General features: G+C 39.2%; 1 protein-coding gene across 2 annotated transcripts in view; it reads right to left on the reverse strand.

The window, feature by feature from the left end:
* CDH6 (cadherin 6) overlaps nt 1-23,780 on the reverse strand; it is a 124,951-nt gene extending 101,171 nt beyond the window's left edge. The window contains exon 1 of one of the 2 annotated variants that reach the window (XM_045787170.2): nt 23,574-23,780. Coding sequence is in view for 1 of the 2 variants with exons in the window: in XM_045787172.2 (XP_045643128.2) it covers nt 23,315-23,464 (150 nt within the window). In the remaining variant the exon portion in view is untranslated. The other variant, XM_045787172.2, reaches the window with a different exon arrangement.
* Between the last annotated feature and the right edge of the window lie 232 nt (nt 23,781-24,012).

Here is a 24,012-nt window from a genome sequence, read left to right on the forward strand (position 1 = left end):
CCATTTATTATTTAATTCTCAGAGACAAGTGAATGGACAGCTGACTTCCAAATGAATTTATGGTCTAAAACCTGTTCCTGGGGCACTTGGTTGGCTCAGTAGGTTGAGTGTCAGATTCTTAGTTTTGGCTCAGGTCAAGGTCCCAGGGTCCTGGGATGGAGCCCTGCCTTGGGCTCCTTACTCAACGGGGAGTCTGCTTCCCCCTTCCCCCTTCTTTGGCCCTTCCCCCTGCCCATGCACACACACACACACACACACACACACACACACACACTCTCTCTCTCTCTCTCTCCCTCCCTCTCAAGTAAATACATCTTAAAAAAAATAATAAAACCTATTCCTAAGTTGCATGTGGTTTGAAATTTTTCTTTCTTTCTTTCTTTTTTTTTTTTTAAGCAGGGCTTGCTATATTAGAGTAGGAGTTGGCAGACTTTTTCTCTAAAGGGCCAGATAGTAAAGATTTTAGGCTTTGTGGGCCATACATGGCCTCTGCTGTAACTACTAAACTCTGCTATTGTAGTGTGAAAGCAGCCACAGATAATACAGAAGGGATTTGTTCCATTAAAATTTTACTTATGGGCACTGAAATTTGAATTTTATGTTTTTGTCATGAAATACTATTCTATAGATTTTTTTTCAACCACTGAAAATTGTGAAAAACATTCTTAGCTTGCAAGCTATACACAAACTGGCAGTGGCTGGATTCGAACCGAGCCACAGATTGTGAACCCTGGATTAGAGCAACAACATATTTTTTTTCCCCAAGAGATTTACTGTAATGGTTTTGTGTAACAGAATCAACAAAATAAAGCATTAGAAATGGTCTTAAGCCCAGAAACTGTCTCATTTATTTTTTAAAAAACCTTAAGTTAAAAAAAAAATGCCAGATGATATATTTTAAGTTCTAAAATTGTACTGAATGGTTGCATAAATAAGTGATTTAAATAATATAGTAGACTATCTGGCACAATTCGCAACCGTGTAAAATTCTTACACCCCTGGTGTAGGAAGGCAGAGATTTTGAAAAAGCAAAAGCCTGTTTTATAGTATAGTCATTGTCGGGAAAAACAGGTCTTAGGTCATCTGTCTCCTGGTTCTCATGTGGAGCTTCTTCCTCCAGCATCAAACTGGATGACCCACGTTTGATTGTATGAAGGGAGCTGACTGGTTTCTGTGTGTGTGTGTGTGTGTGTGTGTGTGTGTGTGTGCGCGCGCGCACGCGCGCAGGTGCATGTGACTAGGAGGATTCAGAAATCACAATTTTACTTGCATAGAATAATATTCAATAATAGTAAAAATGATAAATAATATTAATCAAAATGGCCAAGATTTATTGAGTACCTACTGTGAGTCAAGAATTGTGCGATGGCTTTATAATACATCTCGTTTAATCCTCAAAATAATATAAAGAGGTAGAATATAGACAGAAAATGATCTTGATTGCTTTAGCCAAGGTCGTAAGGCTGGTGAGAATCCAGATAAGATTCTGACTTGATCCCCACCCTGTATCTGCTTAAAATGGCAATGCTCTTCACTTCAGACATGAAACATTAAAATCTCTGTTTTGGAATGAGGAACATGTCTTCTACACACCATACATAGAATCCCAATTTACCTAACTTTATTAGAGTTAAATTATATTAGACTACGTCTTCAAAGCATTGATTTGCTCCAATCAGCGTTATTTTACATGGTACAACTGAATTGTCCCCAAGCTATTTGGTTTTACATTTTCTATTACCTAAATATTGATGGTTTCCCCCCAAATCTATCACTTTCACTACCTTCTTAAAAGCGTGTTTTTACTAACAGAAAATGTTTTACATTATTTCAGGGATTCAGTGTAGGAAGTATATTGAAGCATGGGCTGAATAATATTCATATCCACAACAGTTATTATAATTCAATAACTGTAGTATCTAATTCTGTCTGATATTTTATTTAAAGGATTTAAAAATTCAGGGGCATCTGGGTGGCACAGTTGGTTAAGCATCTGACTCTTCGTTTTGACTCAGGTTGTTTCAGGGTCATGAGATCAAGCCCTGAGTTGGGCTCCACGCTCAGCAGAGTCTGCTTAAAATTCTCTCTCCCTCTACCCCTCCCCCCAACTCTCTCTCTCTCTCTAGTTCTCTCTAATAAATAAGTCTTTAAAAAATAAAATAATTCATTAAATATTTTCAGTAAAAAAGCAAAGTATTATATAAAGAATGCATCACTAAGTAGTTGATTTGTGGTTACTGAAGAACTTTTCTTGTAATTATAGTTAAAATATATTAAAGTTAATGATAGACATCATTCAAAAGAGTATTCTGAGAGAACTGTAGTAGAAAGGAGTTTACAGTTCTCCTTTTTGCCAATTTATCCCAAATTGGGTAAGATTTCTCTTCAGCAGTGGGACTATAATTTCAATTGTAGCAACTAGATAAACAACAATTAAATCTAATAATTCACAAGTGTGACTGGATTCATTTCTATTAGATTTCATGAATGAGTTAATATGAATTATAATGCTTTTTACATTAAAATTTCAAACTTTTTATTTTTTTTAAGTAGGCTCCATGCCCAATGTGGAGCCCAATGAGGGGCACGAATTCACAACCTTAAGATCATGACCTGAGTTGAGATCAAGGGTCAGATGCTTAACTGACTGAGCCACCTGGGTGGCCCCAAATTTCAAACTTTTTGAAGCTAGACATTCTGAAACTAGCAAGAGGAAAGTCATAATATAAAACCATTTAAAGTTGGTAGTTCATAGGAGTCCCCAAAACTTAACTAGGCCATGCTGACATTTATCATTAATTTCAGGTCAAGATTTATCTGCAATCAGTAAATAAAGGCTTGCAGAAATGTAGTTCCATTGCCAAACACTTTAGCTTCAAATGTGATTTTTGTCCAATGTGATTTCTTTGAGATACAACACAATTTCTTTCTGATCCTGAGCATATGGGCCTATGCTAATATGAAATGGTGTCTTAGAAAGGTTATTTTTGTTTTCTGCAGGGAGTAGTCATCCTTTGACCTATATTCAATACGTGACACGGATCTGATTGTGCGACAACCATTAGCCTCATCTGAAATCCCTAGTTGGAGGTCAGGGCTCAGATCAGGGACCATTACTCTTGGGTGTCAGAGCTAAACTTAATTAATGCCTTTTAAAAATATATGGATGATATTTTGTTCCTCTTAGGATGTATGAAAATGGCCTGCAGAATTTAATCCTGAGAAACGTTAAAAACAAGAATGGTTTAGTTGTTTGACAGGCCCCCATGACCTCTTTCTCAAATCATCAGCATTGCCCAGTGCATATGGCTTTTTACATGCCTCCTGTCCAGTTCTTTTCTTTTTTTTTTAAATTAAAAAAGTTTTTTTATTTTTAAGGCACAGATTCCTTCTGTGCACCTTTTTGGTCCTCAAGGCACCCTGTGGTAAGCCATGGTTCATTAAAGATCGGCCCTTCCCCCTCGTGCTGTTCCAGAACCCAGAGATGTTTAGCAATCATTTTCCAGTGCGACCTGGCAGTTGCTGGCCAGAACAGGATGTTAGGTCAGCACAAGTGTCAGAGAACGAGGGAGATTTCAGAGGGAGTAATGGGCATATCAGTTAGGGCCAGGGAAAATGAAAGGTGCTGGGGCAGGCAAGAGGAAGAGGGCAAGGGGCTCTCCAGCAGATAGCTTTAAAAGTAATTTTTAACCAACATTCTTTAAGAGCCTTTTGGAAAGCAGATCCCCCTTTCCCAGAGGCATCTGCCAACTGACAGTACAACAGGAAAAGAGGAAACTACTTCCGAAAAGGCTTTAAAAAGAGACTTTTAGAGGCTGTTAAAAAGACATACAATCGCATTCTGCGTCAGCCTGTTGAAGCAGCAGCTTACTCTAAGCAGGCTGGGCTGCTTTCACTTTACAGCCTGCTGTTTTCCCTTTACCCCCCAACCCACCACCCACTCTTTGGGGCCTTTCAACCAAGAGCTAAGAGCTAAGCAGCACCTCTATTTTCTGCCTAAGCTCCACACAGGACAGGGACGGCAACAGTTATTCCCTCGTGTGTGGCCTGGAGATGTGGTCTCAAATTTTACTCTTTCATTCTTGCAGTAAAGTGTATCTGTCCCACTTCTGAGTGTCTGCGACATGTGCTGCTTGGAAGATTTTCCAATGGTGTGTTGCTGCCTTCGTTCTGTGCTTTCACTGTTTGCATTCTAATGACCTTTCCCAACATCCGTTGTTCAGTCAGCGAAGTAGCTTGCATCTGTGTTTTTAGACTTAAGGAAGATGCATTCAAAGTGCACCCTATCAGTCCTTTTTGAGGCAAAGTTCTCAGCGAAGGAAACAGGAATTATGTTCATCATTGTATCTGCTGTAATTAGCATATAGTAAGCAAGCAATCAATACTTGCTGAAAATAAGAATGAATACATGAATGAGTGAATATGAATGAATATCAGAAGAAGATGAGCTGGGAATAGCAAAGGGAGGTGCTCAGGGCACATACTTGGGCTAGAAAAATAGCTCCAACCAAGGTAGCTTGATTTTTAGAATTGTAACTCATCTCCCTCATTTATTTTTCATATGCAAATACCTTAATGGGGAGTGTTTTCCGAGAGAATTTTGAGGCAGCAAAGCAAGAAAGTAGGAGAAGCAGTACAAGAAAGTGTTATCAAGTTGGCTACCACTTCATGAGGTCATCCTAGAAACCCTATGAAATGCATCTCTGGACCCTCTCCCCTGGGCAAAAAAGGGAGAAACACTTATCCATAGGCTCCCATCCCCATATGTTAAAGTTTCTCCTTATGGGACAGATTGCCAGTACGTCCGGATTGTAAATGGTTTTAGCATGAAACAGGTTCCTGTGGTGTCTCACTCTGTGCCATCAACAGAGAAGCCCCAGGGTGGAAGGCAAGGTGTGCATGGCACAGGACTGACTCAAAGCACCGTCAAGTTGCACCTGCAAGAAGTGGGTCAGAACCTGTGAAGAACTGGTCGTCCTGGCAGTGGCTGGAATGAGAGACAGGTGAAGCCAAGGGAATGTGAAATGGTACTTGAGTGATACCTGATACAGTCCCCCAAATACGAATATGTTACATGGAGCCGCTCATTTTTAGGGAAAAAATGTAAAAATCACTTAAATTTGAATTCATAAGTTGAAAACTAGAATTTTAAGTATTGTGTTTAGTAATGTAAATTGAGGGTACTCTTAGTAAAACCATATCATTATAGAGTTAGAGAAATAGAGAATTAGACTCATCTGGCTCTCTGTGTGTCTGGTCTTATTTTTGAGTGGTATATTTTCAGAAGACCCTACAACTGGAAACCTGCCAGGAGGGACCTGTGGGTCTAATGTTTTCCCCACTCATGTTAGGGAAATGACTGCAAAGGAATTAGCCTGGGCTGGTGCAGAGTTACCTAGACTCTATTTCCGGGAAATCTGATGTCGGCCACTGAGGTGTCCCAACTGATGAATGTAGGGATGAACCAGAGCCTCAGAGCAAAAGCATGTCAGTTAAGCTGCTACCATGAGTGGTGAAGTACCTACACATTAGTCTTCCATGGTCTACCACAGGGTACTTCAGACTTTTTGCTTGCAAGTCAATGAATATAATACTGAAAAATTTATTTATTTCTTCCATTAACAGCTAAAATATTGTACTCTAAGTTGTTAAAAAGAATGCAATTTCTGGCCATTTGTAAATATCAACATAAAAACAAACGATTAAATTACTTAAAAAAGATTCCAATGGAATCTTGATACAGTTGCAATTCAATAGCCACAGTCTCATTAAAAAAATACATGAATAAGATCATTTTAATAGTCAGAAATTTTATACCAGTCCTCTTCTTGAATTCATTTCCATTCAACTTCCCCCACATATTTTAATGCTGGAACGTCTTATATTGATCACATATGCCTTGAGAAAGTTATGTATATGAATTAAAATTTGAAATTAGTATTTTTTCTGTAAGTCTAATAATTTTGTTCTGAACAGATTTAACTTTAAAATGACCCAAAGCAACTTTGCAAATTTTTGTAGTTATATAATTAAATTTATACACATAAAAGTAACTTTCTATGACAAAGGCTCATGCAAATGTATACTGTCTCAAGGGAATGCAAGCCTAAGTCCCACCAGGCACCATGGCCAGGTGCAAAAAGCCGGCTCCAGATGAGCGTCCAAGTTCCGCTGCTATAGCAGCGTGCGCAAGCAGGGCGGTGAGCAGCGCGAGGACTGCAAGCTCCGCCTCCGGTCCCTGAGAGCACGTTCTAGGCCCCTAGCTCTGTGCCAGACCTTAACCTGCTCCCTGGGCCGGAGCTCCAGGCCATGCACACACGGCTTTTTCACAGCAAGATCGGACGTGCGCTTCAGGCGAAGGTCTCTGCAGCGCCCTGGGGGTGGAGGCCTGCCAAGAACTCTTGTCTCGCGAGTGTTGGGACCCAGGAACTCAAAACCCTCGGGCTATCGGAGTCAGGCAATCAAGGGTGGTGGCCACCAACACCTGGGCACCAGGTGTGTGTAAAAGGTCCCTTCCGGAAGACCCTGGAGCCCCAGAGCCCCGGAGCGGGGCAGAAGGAGGGCGTGAAGATGGCGCCCACGGGCGGGCGTCGCAGAGGGAGCTTAGAGATGGCGCCCGCCAGCACCGTCTGTGGAGGACTCTAAGAGCCCGCAGGTCCATCTGAGCAGACGCCTGCTCCTCTGGCTGCAGCTCCAGGACAAGCAAAGGGGCCTGTCCACACCGCCACAGACCCGGCCCGTGCATCGGCTGCTTCCCGTCTGGGCCCTGGGGCTGGTGAGTCTGAGCGCGGGAGTCCTATAAGAGTCGCGGTTTCTCACATCCTTTCCGCCTCGTGCCTCTCGGGGTCGGGAACCCTGCTGGTTGTCCAAGCTACCGGGCTTGGGGCTTGTCTCTCTAATGCAGGTCTTAAGAACTAGGGATGAGCAGTGGGCGGCTCCAACCTCTTGCTGCTTAGGGAGAGGCTCCTCGTTTTGAGTTGTCTCCTGACTGATGCCTTGGCTGCGTCGGGGTTGGGGCTAACGGGAGGGTGTGCCCGGCCTTCCATGTGGCCTGTGCTGGTAGGAGTCACTCAGCCGGTTTTTAAGGTGTTTCTCAGCGGAAGCTGTTCCATATGTAGCTGTAGATTTGGTGTGTTTGTGGGAGGAGGCGAATTTAGGACCCACTTAGGCCGCCATCTTGAACTGGAACCACCATTGTATTTGTGGTGTTCTCGGGGGTGGGGTGGGGTGGTGTGTTTGTGTGTGTGTGTGTGTGTGCGTGCGCACGAGCCGGCGACGTAGGCGCCGTGTGTTGCTGGTGCCCTTGCTTTGCCTCAGTCACTACCACATGGACAAGGACAGGCTGGCAAACACGGTTAATGGAACATTCACAGGCCGGGGCCAACAAAGTGCTCGAGAAAATTCGCATCTATGGTTTTTTTCTTCATTTTGGCCACAGTTAGTTCACACCTTTGCGAACCGCAAATGAGGAGCCCAGCTCAGGTTGCAGATTTTCTGGGGAACAATGCTGAAGAGGCTCTGAGGAAATTCTGAATTTAAGCCACATTTGGCACATTCACTGTGTCAGCCAAAACACGGCTCAGTGAGTAGAATTATGGGCATATTGCCCCCAGTGGCACATTACATTTGTGACATAAAAAATGTGCTTCATTCCAATCAGTGAAATTAAAAAAAAAAAAAATAGCTTGCAGCATATTAAAAATACCCCCAAAACCTTGATTTGATTGAAAATTTGGAAGAAATAATGATAACGACAATAGTAACAGCAACAGAAACACCTAACATATGCCGGGGTGCTTTCTACACGCTGGGCACTCTGCTAAAGGTCTTCTCAGCCTTATCTTGGTAACTCCTCAAAACACCGTTATGAAGTTGAAACTACCATTATTGTCATTTTATTGGAGGAAATCGCACTAAGAGCAATGTCCAACAGGGTCATTTGCCCCTTGTACCAATACAGTGAACTTGGGACTCCCTTTGTTATGCAAAAGTAGGACAGTTTAGGAGTTCAATGATAAAGATGCCCCCTTTCCTCAAAATTTCCTACATTACTCATCTCCATTAAATACAGAACTTTTGTGGTCTTGGTTTTTTAATTCTGCCCCCAAATTGCTAGGGGAAAAAAAAAACAGAGGGAGTGAGACATCTTTGTTATAGTTAAACATTTGCAGATAGGTGAACTCACAGTGTGGCAAGGTCAGCTCTAACGGAATACAAATAAGATTAGGAAAAGAAATATAAGATTTTAGACTTTATTACAGGATGTTTTAGGAACATCCTGTGTGTGGCATACATCACATCCACATTAATGCATTTGTAAAAAAAAAATCTCAAAACCTTACTTTTGCCTAAAATTACCTGGACAACAGGGGCAGAACTCTGTTGGGTTCTCATTTTATGTTTTGTAATTATTTCTTACTGTTTTGAGTTGGATTTAGATAAACATCTGCATTTCAGCTTACTTGCCTTTCAAATAAAACCTAAAAAAAAGGTTCTTAAGGAAAGATTCAGGTTATTTTTAGCAATAAAGAGAAAAGAAAATTGTTTTGTGATGCTATTTTTAAGCAACACTTTTTAAAGTTTTCTTAAAGCTCCAGTGGTTAGGACAGTGCTAAAGGCAAAAATGTTGCTTTAGGAATCAATTCAGAACATGCTAGAAAAGTTAAAGTCCGGGCCAAGCCCCGGAGAGCAAGGAAAGTGCTCACATGGCATGGTGTCCTTTGAATCTCTTAAGATTATTTTCTAAATGAGACTATGGGAACAAAATGAAATTATATTTTTCTTCCAGCTAGTTAAGCCTCAAATGGCTAGATGAAAAAAATGTTTTCTTTTTGGACAGTGATGAATTTCTAGTCAGTCTATTCCCAAAACAAATACACCCGAAATCTGCTTCACATGCAGAGTAAAATGAGATAGGAATAGAGGTCATTCAGATGGTTTAAGTATCGCTTTAAAAATGCCATTTTTCAGGTGACCCTCACTTGATGGAATAGGTGGGTTTTGGTCTTATTTATTACCCCTAAAGCTATAGTTTATGAAACTGAATCCCACTGAAGCCCTCATTTATATAATACAGTACGCGAATCAAGGGAAACTGATCCCAAGAATGGATCTTTAGTCAAAAAGCCAATTAGCACATGAGATTTCCAAGCAATTAATAATGTATTGAGAGTGGTTGCATGACCTAAATTGGCTTAATCGGACTGTCAGACTGAAGGGCATTGCCCTTAATTCTTGATTGTGAGAGAGGTTTCTCTGTCTTCTGCTACACAATAAGGAAGTATGTGGCCCCACTTGTCACTGGTAGCTGTGTGAAAATCTGAGAGAAATCCGTGGTTGAGTGAATTTGATGCCAAGGTGGGGGGGGGGGTTGGAGAGACAGAAAGATTCTGAGTTTTTGATCATACTGCTTAGGTGTGTGAGTCACTTGAAGCCTTCTTTCTTATGGACTGTCATGTAAAATATAATTTTATTTATTTCTTAATGCAGTTTGAAATGGGATTTACTCTTACCCATAAACCAAAGCATCCTAACACAGGCTGAAAACACTTAGAGTACGAAGTAATCAGATCTTTAGGATGCTGAACATGAATTACTGTATCTTGCTTTTCTGATCGCCTTTCCTCTGTTAATAGGCTTACTTATTGGCTTCCCCTTTACTCCCACTAGCTTAATCACTCCTGAAAATCCTTTAATTCTCTACTTAACCATTCTCAAGTTGGGGATGTGAGTATGGGGAGAGGACTGGCCCTAAGTGGTTTAGATTACTTGTGTTAATGAGTGATGTTACTGATTGGAAAGTACTAATGAAGAGAATGGTTGAGAGGCAGAGAAGAATCTTGGGAACCACTGTTCTAATTTTTCTGAACCCTTAGTTTCTACTCCTTTTCCTCAGAAGTTACAATGTCCCATAGTGGTGAGATGTAATAGAAAAATTTGATAAGGATATACCGCCATACATATTCTCATCTAGAAAATCCACTTACATAAAACAAACTATTGTATTGATAATTCTCTATGTACCTTTGACTTCAGGCTGATGGATATCACATTAAAACGGGAAGTATAAAGAACATCATCCAAACCTCTCCCACTTCATCTCACAACTTTACAAAACATTTGGCATGCTCAGATAGAGCTGGGCTGAGTGCGTATTCCATTGCCAAGCAATATTCATGAAGATTCTATTCCATGCATTGACTGCCACTTAAGGAATGAAACAGGACTACATAATCAGTTGAATTTAATTCAATCTATTTTGTACAGCCATGTTCAAGGTTATAACAAGGTATGTAGAATCTTGTATTAAACTTCCTTATAGAACCTCAAGACACATTTTCAGGGTAGAAATTTAAGGGAAAAATTATTTTGCTCACAAAACATGTACACAAGAACGTTCCACAGATTGTTTGGTAGATTCAGTTTGATGTACTACTGTGGGTGGATTATAAGCCAAAAGATAATCAAGGTTTATCAGACTAGCCTACACAAAAGAGAGAAAATACATGGCCACAGTTTTCAACTGGAACACATAAATAAAAACTGTAAACAATTCTATGCCTTGGTGTAGAGTGACCAAAAAAATGTCAACTTTTAGATAAGAAAAAATCCTAAATAAAAAAACTCAAGTGTTGTATTAGGAGACCCACCAGTTACAGGGTCTGTAACTGTTTCAGATATTTGGCCAAAGTCACCAAGGTTGTCGTAGAGATATCACCCTTCCATTTGGTGTACCCTTTTGCTTGGACAGTCTGGAAGGCTGGCACTGACTTTTTGCTTCTTAAGTGTATTCCCACAATGTGTCCAAAGGAAATCTGAATGTAAGTAAAGAAAACGAACATCCAACATGAATAATATAAAAACACGTAAATGTAGTCTAGAAAAATGTGTTCCTGCCATATGTCAAAAACAGCGGTAGGCCTCAGTGGTAAAAGTAACACCTACAGGCCTCGTTCTCCAGATGCTCACAGGTGATGCTTACAGGTGAGACCTAGATGATCATGCAGAGACTTTTGGAAAGATGTGTTTACTGTTGCATTTAGGTTAAGTAAGGGCTAGTAGGGAAGCATACAGCGAGAATGTAAGCCAAAAGCAGGACAGGTGAGTAAAGGTCAGAGAAAACTTGGAGAAATAGACTTTTGCCATTTTTCCCGAAGACCCAATAAGGTTTGGCCAGGTGAAGATGAGTGGGGCTGCCAGAGGGAAGCACCCAGAACATCTCTTCTGGTGCACAGCAGCTGAATATTAGTACAAGCATTTAGCAAAGGGAAATCCTAATCTGGTCATGACTAAAAGACTCAATCCTGACAGAACACCTATTTGTTCATTAAATAAGTTTCTAAAATGGCAGTTTTGAGGCGTCATATAATGTTTAATGCATATTGGAACCAACCTGACATCAGAGCATGGTGTTACCCATGGCACTTGACACAATGCCTTGTACAAAATTGTTCGTTAAATGCTTATTGAGTTGAATTGAAATTCTATCGCCGGAACCTTAATTTCAACTAGTCTTGTTGTGTAAAGTGATTTCTTGCCGAATGAATTTCTACTGGTTAGTATATGTAAGGCTTTTATGCTGTACAGCAAACTCACCAGTGAAATTGTTAGGGATTGGTGGTAGAAACACCGTGAGTATTCTGAGGCACACTATCAAGAATAAAACTCTGATAAGCTTTTGGTATGAGTGGTTTTGGATGCGTGGTTGTTTCTGAGCTGGGGTGGAAGGTCAAAAGCGAAACCTAAAAAAGGAATAGAGATCCTACAGATCATAATGTAACCTGAAATTAAAGGCTAATTTCTGTATTCATATAAGATGTAACTGGGGAGAAGACAAAACATAATCAGCTCCGAGTGTCATAGTCGTTACCTACCCAGCTGGTACTACTGGCCTACCGGTGATAGAGCATGCGTTCTAATGATTCCGTCTTCCTTCACTTTGTTTTTAAGTTCTGGCTTCACGTTTAGCAGTTCTGTTACTTTCTCAACATTGTAAATAGAGATGTACCTAATTGTTGGTTAGTAAAGTTGCAGTTTTGTTTTATAATCCTAAATCTTTAGTCCACATAGGGTTTATCTGGTATAGAGTATGAAGAAAGCATCTGTTTCCTCCAAATTGCTAGTGCATGTTTGTCTTGCCGTCCACTGTCTATCCTTCCTGCATTGGACACAGGAGGCCTTCAGTAAATATTACAGAACGAATAAATTAATGAATGATGAATCCGAACCTCCCAAATACTCTTGCTGGGTTCCCTCTGGGACCAGCATTAAGTGGTTGCAAGACTGATTCAAATTAAAGTGAATAGCCAGGCCTAAAACTAAAAGACTTCATGGGGCTTGATGATATCTGCTGTTTTGGGCTATGATTAATTGATCATTAATTGTTATGCAAATATACTGATATATCCATTGAGGGATGAAAAGGAAAGATGTGCTTTCTTGTTTTCTTTCTACTTATATTTCTGAATCCTGAGAAATGGTGGACATGTTACATATATACATTGTATATCCCCATACTTTTGACATTATTTTGGATTTCAGATACTTACATTTCAATCTGTCTACCTACCTACCTATCTATGTCTGTCTCTCTGTCATCTATTTGAGTATATATATACATATGTACATATTAAGCATAAAAGGCACAAGAGTTCAGTAGTTAAGAGTATGGCCATCAAAACTGGATTTAACTTTAGCCCTGACAGGTACAGCTGACCATTGCACAACATGAGTTTGAATTGTGTGGGTCTACTTATGTGTGGTTTAAAAAAATTTTTTTTTATAAATAGTGTATAGCACTGTGAATGTATTATCTCTTCCTTATAATTTTCCTAATAACATTTGTTCCTCTAGCTTACATTATTATAAGAATACAGTATATAATACATATAACATACAAAATACGTGCTTATCGACTCTTTATGCTATTAGTAGGTCAATAGTAGGCTGTTAGTATTTAAGTTTTGGGGGACTTGAAAGTTATACACAGATTTTCAACTCTGGGTGGGATGGTGCCCTTTACCTTTGTGTTATTCAAGGGTCAAGTATACTAGCTGTGTGACCCTGGGCAAGTTGCTTAACCACTCTGTTTTCCAGTCTTTAAAATCAGGAGGATTGACAGAATTTACATCAGACCATTCCTGTAAGACACTTAGAACAGTGCCTGGAATATTGTAAGTGCTAAGTGTTAGCTTTTATTCTTACCCTACTCAGTTTTCCCAATTATCTTTCGTATTTTCTTATTTCACAGTATTTTTAAAAGAACATATATGATTATTTGAATGAGAGGTGAAAAAAATCATTTAGCAAAAAAGCAATTGCTTTATTTATCATAGAAAACATATAGTAACATGCATGGATGCTAAAACTGTAAAAGAAAAAATCTCAGAAGAACAATGTTTATTTTATGCTTGAATTCTTAAAAAAATATATTGAGAGTGTAAACTCAGAGGAACTTCCTGTTTCCAAACAGAAATTAAGAATTAAAAAATCAAAATGACAGACTTCTTGCTAATCTGCTTAGGAAGGCATAAATTGTTAATCAGGCTCCAGGCAACATTGTTTCATACCAAGTTTAATAAAAAGTCAGCCTGAGGGAAGAAGAGGTCTGGTGGCCCGATTTTGAAGCTGGGCAAGCTCTGTTTACATGCTTAGTCCCTCTAGCTCTTGGGACACCATGGATAGGGTTTCCTTTGAAATCGGCTCCTTGTGTAGGAGTCAGAATTATTAAAAATGATTAGTATGGGATAGAAAAATTATTTTTTTTTCACTAGTGTGAATGAGCTTGAAAAGGAAATAAATTGGGAAAATATTTATTTAAGAGAATCTTTGGCAGCTTGTATGAGAATTTCACCCAGTAAGTATTTATTGAGCCCTCACTGTGTGATTGTAGTTGCTAGTTATGCTTTCATTTTAAAACTGCGATCTGGAGATGGAGAAGTGATATTTTAAAACCATTTCTTCTTTCTCCCCAACCTGAATTTATTCCATAAGGCATCTTATATGTGGATCAGGTGGTCTTTTGCTGTGCAGGGAATCAAGTAAAGAATTTTCTAAAAGTCTTGGTATTGTTTTTAGGAGTACTTGTCAATCAGGTAAAACCTAAATTGGGAAGTATTTGACAAGCACAGTATCTTTTGAGCGGTTGGAGTCGCATGGCTGTTTTTTTGGATTGTTGAGTTTAACAGACAGCCTAAATTTCACTCCTTGCTTTAAAGTCTTTCTTAATAACATTATGAGATTAGTGTATATTTCTCAATTACAAAGCAGGGCAAGTTTGGCTCTTGTTTTCTGTGATTAGTTTCTCTAACCAGCCATGGTGAAAAGATTGTCATAGAGAGAAAAAAAGAAAAAAAAAGCCTTTTAAAAATCCATTTTAATTTAGTGACAAATTGGGAAGCAAACATATGCTCTATAAATGTTTAGAACATTCAGGGTGCAAAGCAAACTTCTTGCTCTTCAGAGCCCAATTAATCCTGCATAGGGTTTCAATTATTTCTCCCCTCTCTGTCCACTATATAAAAATCTTTCATTACATCACATTAAACTCCGTCGCTTGAGAGCATTTTACTCTTCGTAGCTTTTACCTTCATATCTTAAAGTAACAGTCCTATTTAGTGTTCTGTTTGGTGAGAAAGCGGTTATTCACCAGACATCTTGCAGTGTCCTTCCCTCTATCATGGTGATCTCTTTAATTTAATTCCATTGTTTTTTAGAACACAAAGTACACACACATTTAAATTCAGTGGGGAGAGTTTTTAAGAAAAACCGCGGTGCTATTTAGAAAGATATTTTGGAATGTGGCATCTGAGAATTACAAGCAAACTTGGGGAAGAAAAGCAGGTATCGTGAGACAAATTTTTAAAATACGAAATCTGTATCTGGCAGGTAGTTGACCTGCAGGTAAATATACTTTCTTTGAATGCAAAACTTACTGCAGAGTTAGTACCTTCTGGATCTGGAAGCTTGGGATCACCTCCTCTTGATGACACTAATCAGTAACTGATCCCTTGATTCTGCTGTCTTAATTAGGACCTGCCCAAATATTTTTTTTGATAAAAAGGCAGATAAGAGTCAGAAAGAGAGTGAAACTGTGGCACTGAAATTTATCATAAGGCCTCCATCATAGAATTAATTCTTTATGAAACACTGACAAAATCCCAACTAGATACTTTTAAACAAGTAGTTTAATATGAGAATAATTGTTGGGAGATACAGTAGCTCAACTTTGTTCAAATTAGGATTCTGCAGTCATATTCCAGTCTTGGTGGATTTTATCATTTTGCATTGGTGATTACTTAGTCTGACCACACCATTTTGATCTGTGTTAAATTAGAACCTGTTGCTAAGGAGAGCTTAGAATATTTTAGTTGAATGTGAAATTGAGCAGTTTCAAACATTTTATAAAATGGATGATAGTAGATTAATGAAACTCTCTTTTTTTTAATCCTGCAAAAGAGGTTTAAGCTTTGCAGCTAAAAATATGATAAGCTCATTTTCATGACTGAAATCTACACTATAAGCTAGAAGGCAATTGCTTTTTGAAGTAAAAATGCAAACCTTAAAATACAGTGCAACAGTGTAGAAAATTTGTCCACAATTATGTAAAGTTCACTTTTATGAAAAAAAAAAAAAAGATACCTCTGTTATAATGTGGATGGTTAAATTGAGCTGGGTTTTAAGTTATCAAATTATATATAAATTTAAAACTTTTTGTCTTCCACTGAATAATCCACTATGTAATCCAGTAGGCAAATTCATTGTTGATGACACATTCTGGCCATGAGGTCCGCAAAGCACACTTTTGGAGGACTTGTTAATATAGTCAAAGACTGTATTAGTATTGCAAACATTAGTGTTAATCTCCATAAGGTTTAATTAAGGGATCCAAGGTTACCTTTTGATTGAATGACTTTAGTTTGTCTTTTTGGCTATTTGGGTTTTAAATATCATTATAATTCCCCTTTACTTTTTATTCATCCAAATAAGGAAGAGGAGTAGGTCAATCATTTTTCAACATGATGTTATTCATTATCTAACCCAGTGGTCCTCAGACTTTTGGATTTCATGGAACATTAACAGTTTCTTTCTTTCTTTTTCTTTCTTTCTTTTTTTAAAGGGATAGAGTTGACATTGGATTGCTCATCAGATTTTAATTTTGTTAAGGGAAAAAAACCACAACATAATCTATCTATACACTTTCATGAAAGAATTGACATTTTAACTCCAAAGAAGTGGGAAGGTCACTGGGTACTTAAATAAATTGAGATTTATAAAAAACACAACAGGTTGTCATAATTTTTCATATCCCATCACTGACCAATAAGCTATTTTTTTCAAAGATGGACACTTTGGATAGTCTGGAGAATCACTGACTTAGATAAAGTTCACTCAAAATAACCATCAAGCCATTAAAAATAAAATATAAATTTTGTAATGTGCCCTTCAAATAGTGGTCAAAATTTTGAAGGAAAATTTTAATTTTTCTTTACAATAGGAACTTTACAAAATGGTGCAAACACATGAAATTTCTCAAGAAGTTTAAATCCTTATTTTCTCTGTAAGTTTCTATGTCAGCTCCTTCACAGCAAAGTCATAAGTAATAATATTATAGATTTAAAGTTCCTCTTTAATTTTTAATGCCGTAATTAAGTGGAGACGATAAAAAGCAATATTGCTCAACAACTAGAAGTTATAAAAGAGAGAGAGAAAGACAACTCATTAACCTCTCTGGGCATCAGGTATCTCAAATGTAAATGATGGGTGTTGGGTAAAGCCATTTCTGAGCTCCTGTCCATGTCTCACATTGTCTGATTTTATTTGTAATTATCACACTGTCCATGAAAGCTGGATTAAATACATGACTTTCTGCGTATTGGCAATAGAAAGAATAGAGAATGGCTCATCAATGTCAACCGTATATACTCCTACTATATTGTTAATAGGGTATCTTCTGCCCCCACCCCAACTTTTTTTTTTTTTTTTTAGATTTATTTATTTTGGGGAGAGAGAGAGAGATGGTGAGAGAGAGCACAAGTGGGAGGGGCAGAGGGAGAGGGAGAGAGAATCTCTAGCTGACTCCGTGCTGAGCGTGGACCTAGACAGGGGGCTTGAACTTATAACCCTGAGATCACGACCTGAGCCAAAACCAAGAGTCGGGTGCCCAACCACCTATGCCCCCCCAGCCGTCCCCCACTTTTTTGGTGTGAAATTTTACTGGGTAAAGAAATCATTCAGAACAAATATTGAACTGTGATGGTTATAAAATAACAAAATTGTGGTCATAAATAGAAGAAAATAATTATTTTTACTCATCAGATAAGGAGGGGTAATAAATATGACTTTACCCAACTCTACCCACAGTCCTAAATGCTGCGTACAGAGTGAGCATATCAAATGCACTGAGAAAGGACGCTTGCCTTCAGAGGGTGCTGTGCAGGTGGGCTGCCCCATCAATGAAATGAATAGTTGTCATTTTTAGTTACCTTCCTCAAATACTCCTCTAGTATGAGGCTATCTCTGAAGGCAGGAGAAGATCATTTATTCTCTTGTAAAAAGAGAATAAATTATGCTCAAATGGCTCAAACAATACTCTTTACTACAATTAGAAACTGTAATGGCACGCTTGCAAGTAGTTTTTCAAAAATGAGTAACCTACAAACATTTTCCTCAGCCTTAAAATCTGTATTGCTTTGGTCAAAATAATCAAGTCATTCCCATGCCCTCTTCTGCTATGTATTTCTCAGAGTGTCACACTTTAAATTCTAAGATATCACAAGTGTTTGTAAACAGCACATTCATTAAGTGCTTAGCTCAAGCAGGAATTCCCTGGAAATTCTAACCAAAAAAGGGCTAAATAAAAAGGATATAGGTATAGCATTTTCCTTTTGACTTAGTGTATAATTATTACTGTACGGAATTCATGTAAAATACTTAGAACAGCGTGAACATGTAGAAAAGCTCATTAAAGGTTTATTATCATTTACTTTATAATTATCATTATTTTTTGAATATATAAAAATTCTGAGCCTAATGGTCAGAATTATTTATCTTGGCTGTCATAGACATACGTGTATATAAATTATATATATATATATGTATATATATGACATACTTGTTAACAGGCAGTATGGGCTGGGGGTGGACTGTCTTGCTAGTCAGTCTTTCATCATGCTATACCACATATAGAATCCAAATGGGTGACTTATATTTGATGTGTATCACTGTTATATACTTTGGTTTGCAGGTGCCAGAAGATCACACAGTGATCTATTTAATCAGGTAATCTGATTAATAGAGGACCTAAGTACCCAACGGTGTTAGTATAAAATCTCCTTAGCTTGCAGGACAATAAAGAGAAGGAAAAGAGTCAATATTCTTCAAAGCACTAAGAAAACCTCTTTCTTTGATTCTTATGAGATTTCAGATCACTTTTTAAAAAAACCTACTTCTTTGGTTATTGTATGATCCATGCAGGATCATTTCCTTTAGGTGGTGATTTTTTTTAAGGATAATTTTCAAATTTGCATTCCATGATAGAGAAGTATAGTGTTTATAAATATGTTAATGACATTGTTTATAAAGTTGTATTTAATAGTAGCAGTATTTATAAAGTGGAAAATGCACACTGTGTGAAATGAGCAACTCTGATTCTATTTCTATTCTTATGTTTCCTTTTTATGTAAAAATTCACCTCCTCATCTCTTTTCATTTTACTTGTACACCTCTTCAATTTATTTTTGCTTGCTGTTTTCTATTCCGATAGCCTGTTAGGTCTCCTAAACATCTTTTGGGTAGATCTACCAATTTGGAAATTATAGAAAGAGAAAAAATACACTGTTCTTTCAAGTGATGAACCATGAAGACAGATCATACTCGGTGGTGGCTAGCTTTCTACTCCCCATCTTCCTCAGATGCTCCTTCCACAAGATGACACTGTGTATGGTAGGAGAAGCTTGGAACCCATGCTGCCCATTTATACTGCACATCATATTTAATAGTAACATTCTGGCTCTAACTAAACTCTTCCTCTTATAAATCTCAGCAAGGTGATCTGATTAATAGAGGAAATAAGCACCCAACAGTGTTAGCACAGAGATATTAAATGGATGAAATAAGGTAAAATAATCTGGACTCTGTGAGGACGGGGGACACGGTGCCCTCTACAGATGCGTCTAGTTTACATTTATGCACCTGTGCTCAGAGTATTCTTTCTTCAGTGAGTTTTCTTTGTTGGAAGAGTTAAAAATTTCCTGATTAGTACAGTCTTGAACAACTAGATCCTGGCTGTTCCTGGTCCCATCTGACCCAGCCATTTTGGCTTAAAGAGCTTTAGTCCATTTTACTTTTGTAGTAATGAAGGTGCACCAGCTTTTTGAATGGTTATTTGCATGAATTTTCCCTTCTTATCTTCCTACTTTGTGAATGGTGGGTTGCAAAGACTGTATATATTTGGCTCTACAGTTAATTAGGGAGAACCTGAAGTTTCTCATATGACTGCTTTGAAAAAGGGAACATTCCTTAGGAATAGGACTTTTAAAATGTAGGCCAGTTAGTCTTCATAAGAGGAAAGCTCAAACAAAAATATTACTGTTGAAATCCAGGGAAGTGCCTCAACCTCATCTATCTTCAAAGTAAAATAAAAATCCCACTGGAGAACAAAAAGAGAAATAAAGGAATGAAGAGGGAAAAAAAACCAACCCAAGCCCTACATTTCTATATTTTTACTCTACTTTTATTGGAGCAGTGTCACAACTGGGTGCTTGTACTCTCTCTCTCTCGCTCGCTTGCTGTGTGTGTGTGTGTGTGTGTGAGTTTTACTTTTTTCTTTCAGCAGTTTCCCTATTAGCATGATGTTCTTGAGTCTTTGTATTTAGAACTATTATTCAGAAAAAAATTTATACCAGACAAGGTTTGATTATCTACATTCTCACCTTTTTGTGAAGCAAATAAGGTAAGCTCAGTAGACACTAGCTAGGCTGAAACACTATTAAAAAATGCAATTCAGACTGAGTCACTGTTCGTTATTTTTATAAGCGAGACCCTAATTCTGATCAACCCCAAAGAATGGGCTGCCGTGACTAAGCAAGCAGCACAAGGCAACTGGCTTCTGCCGGATGTTATCTCATTTGGAACACATTTCAAACTTTAGAACAGATTTTTAAATTGGAAGTTGAAACCTGCAGACTGTCAGCAAAAGAAGCTGATTCACCCCTAGAGAACTTACTTTAAGTCCCAGGCAGAGTTTTTTAAGGAGTAGGTTACCTAAAATCTGTTGTGATACATCAAAGAGAGAAATAAAAACACCTCACAGAGTTAGGGTGATACATGCATCCAAACAACATTTGGACATTTAATATATGCTTATTCGAATGGGGGATTTCTTTAATTTAGAAGCCTTTAGTTCAATATGTTTGCGAATGTTTATGGATCTCTGAAAGGCTAATTAAATTTTTTTCAGCAAGTATTTCTTTAGTGGGGAGGGTTTCTTTGCATAGAACTTTTTGAGTCATAACTATAATACCATTCTTATTATTGGCTAAATTTGAAGGAAAGAAGTACAGTCCTGGCAAGGTCAGAAATAAGGAAAATCTAATATTGATGGTAGTGAATTCTTTCTTAATTGGCTGATGCTTTCATTTGGTATCATAGAAAAGTTACCAAAAGTCTAGGTACCGAGAAAACTGTGCAAATACTCCCAAGTTCCTTAAATTAGAGGAACCGTACACATGATAGCAAAAATAATGATTTTAATCTGGCAGAAATGTCAAGCTAGTACTTGGATGACATTAACTCATCTATGAAGAAAAAGCTGTTATGCACGTATTATCTTAGCTAACAAACCCATGATGCAATTGAACTACAGGGAGAAATGCATGGAGTGACCCACTAGAGGTCCCTTCCAACTAAAAAAAAGTTTCCATAGTTCAAAGGATGCAGCCTTAGTAAGTTGGCATTCATGACTGCAAAGCAAGTAAGGGCCAGAAGGGGGGACCACACGTTTCACTTCCTTAGGAAGAGACATGGTTTTATTCAGAATATTTGTCACATTTTATTTCTTTTTAATGTCCCTATGTGGGACACCCCCTCAGTTAGCTTTAATTAGATATTCAGAACTTGTCGTTCCAACTTACTGATATATTTGCCATACGGAAGTATCTTTTGATGTCCTGGAACTGTAGTTGTGCTTTCTAGAAATTTTCGCTATCTCAAGTTTCTCAGAGCAGTATTTTGCAAGATAGACTTTTTTCTTAAAAAATGAAGAGTGCCTTAAAGTGAGTTTTAACTTGCAAAGCTGATGGAAGTGGTGGGTGGAGGAGGTGAGGTGCATGTTTTCTGATAGTAGGCAATTTGGTAGAAAATGATTTTGTTTCTATACATTATCTTTGCAAAGTTAGCATTAAGAAATGTAATTGCAATAAATTTATGTAAAAGCCAGATAATAAAGGGACTAAAAGTCCCTATAGAGAATCCAGTCTGTCACTTATAATGGCAGTAAAAGATAATTTTAGTCAAGTACAGTAGAACTAAACCATTGCCATTTTCCTTCAAAAATGTGCTGCTGCCTCTCATGTTTTTCTGAAGAAATTGGTTACTTCCTGTGCTTCAAAAGTATGCCATGAACCATCAGAATAGGTAGAAAAAGATATGCCTTTTATTTCCCCCCAGAACCTTTTTAATTAGAACATAACCAAAGAACAAAAGGGGGAGAGAAACAATCCTGTGCAATTTAATTGTATTTTCCAGTAAACTGTTGGATTTCTTTTAAGTTTCTGAGCTCTGCATTGAAAATCTGGCCTCTGGCGTAAACTTTGCCCTCTTCCTTTCGACATAATGAAGACATCTGCTTGATCATATTCCCTTTCTTCACACAACTTATTTTCCGGATCTCTAAAATAGCAAACACAGAGCCATGCAAGTGCTATTACACAAAGGATGACGCTCAAGCTAAACTGGAAGAATTTTTTTCCTCCTAAAGTAGAATCCTAAAGGTTTTCCTTTTCAGGTAAAGGTGTCAGCAAGGAAAAAAAGGAGATAAGCAATCCTTGGCTACATTTGTATGAACATATTTGTTATTCATTCTTAGAAGAGTTGTACATTTTCTAGGTATGTCTCTGTGTTCCTCGTCCAACACAGAGAAGAGTTTATTATCCCCCTGGATAATAAACAATCAGAAAGCCCATATTTTGTGTGCACCCCTCCAGAGCAGCCATACGTGTACACACCAGCCAGTCCAGTAATATTCTTGAAGGAAAAATCTCTTATTTCCCACATTATGTGCTTCAGTGAGTGAAAGTGAAGATTGGTGGGGAGACATGGGATGATATATGTCTATAGTGTGAGTATTATAATTAAAATGGCTTTACAAAAAAAAAAAAGAGGGAGAGAGAAATGTGTGGCTATTTCAGATGATTAAACTTCTTGGTACTTGAATTTTCTCAGTAGTTAACTCAGGTGAACAGCCCTTTGCACTAACAAGGACCTGCATATAACTCCCCATAAAATATGGATTTTATTGCAGCAGCGAAAACACTTCTCAGCACCATGCTGACCTCTCCAGCATCCTCCATCTCGAGATCTCCGATAACTCTTGGCAGAAGAATATCTAACTACAGAAGAAGTAATCCCAGCTCTGCAACGGCTGCAGTACACAACACAGCAACGTCCCTTCTTACTAAATTCTGGGATTAACGCATTGGGGGGTTCCACTTTTCCTGCATCGGACACCTACAACCAGGCACACTTGGTCTGCTCTCCAACCAGTCTGGGGGAGGCATTATCCCCCAGATTTGTGCCTGGCCAGCCATGGAAGAGCACCAGCGAGCTGCGTCTTCCACATGACTTTTCCCTGGACAGTATGCTCCATTTTCGGAGTCCAGTGTTGGACTTCCCTTGCAACCCAAGCATTTCTTTCCCTCTGTGAGCCGGCAGGCATTTCCCCGAACGTGCAAGCAAACAGTTTTCTTTGGCTCCTTCTCTGAGCCAAATCATCTATTTAGCTTAAGTTTTCCTTACTGGGAGCATTCAGGAGTTCTCAAGCTACCTGATTTTCTGCTTTACCCCCAAAGGCAAGAAATGTAACTCAGCCAAAGCAGTCCCCGCACAGACCCTTGTGATGTGGGCAGGTGGAAATAAATCAAGCCCCAAAAGGCTCCGCGGGTCCTGCACGCACCAGCGCCCTTGGTAATTGACCAGCCAACTTTGCAAATGCCAGAGCTCCCCTGGCAGCCTCTGCCGGCGGAGAGAAAGGCAGCGAGTTCTTGCCGGCGGTCCGTTACTTAAGCTCCCACCCAGCCCCACAGCGGATCGGTCTTACCAGAAGGCGGAGGAGCGGCGCCCAGGCTCCCCGGGAACCGGCACCCGTCCTGGGCAGCGGCAGCAGCGCCGCCTGCGCAGCCGGACTCGCGCGCCTGCCCCGACCCGGGCTCGCAGGCTGCGCATCCCTCCCAACTCCGGCGTGCGGCATCCATCGGGCAGAGAGGGCTCTCTCTCTGATTGGCTTCCATCAACGCTACAGAATTAAAAAAAGAAAGGCATGCACAACCACCACCATCGCCAACAGAGACGGAACCCACCTCTGCTTGCCTTCCTGCTCCCGGGGAGACCCTGCGACCCGCCCAGGCTGCTCCAGCCTCCGCTGCTTCTGCAGTCGCGGGCTCTGCTGTTCTTGCTGCCGCGGCTGAAACTGCAGCTCTCGGGATGGGAAGGTTACGGGCTCGGGAGAGCTGGCTCTTGTGGGCACACACTGATTTGCAAGTGAATGAAGTGGGAGGGAGCAAAGAGAGGAGGACTTTGTTAGAGAGGCCCAGTGCCTGCCCCCGCCCGCCCCCTCCCCTTGACAGAATGACTCCCTGTGTTTGAAGTCCTGAGCGATTCGCTCCTGTTAACACTCCCTCAGCCCCAGGCTTTCCTTTCCTTTCTTATTTTTGGGGGTTAAAACGTACTCAGAACTTGTGTGACTCCGTCTGTTTCCTCCTTTATACTGTCAAAATGCACCTTGTGCTATTATCAGCA

The sequence above is a fragment of the Ursus americanus genome, chromosome 15 (genome assembly GCF_024610735.1).
Source record: "Ursus americanus isolate L20-20 chromosome 15, mUrsAme1.1.p, whole genome shotgun sequence".
Lineage (NCBI taxonomy): Eukaryota > Metazoa > Chordata > Mammalia > Carnivora > Ursidae > Ursus > Ursus americanus.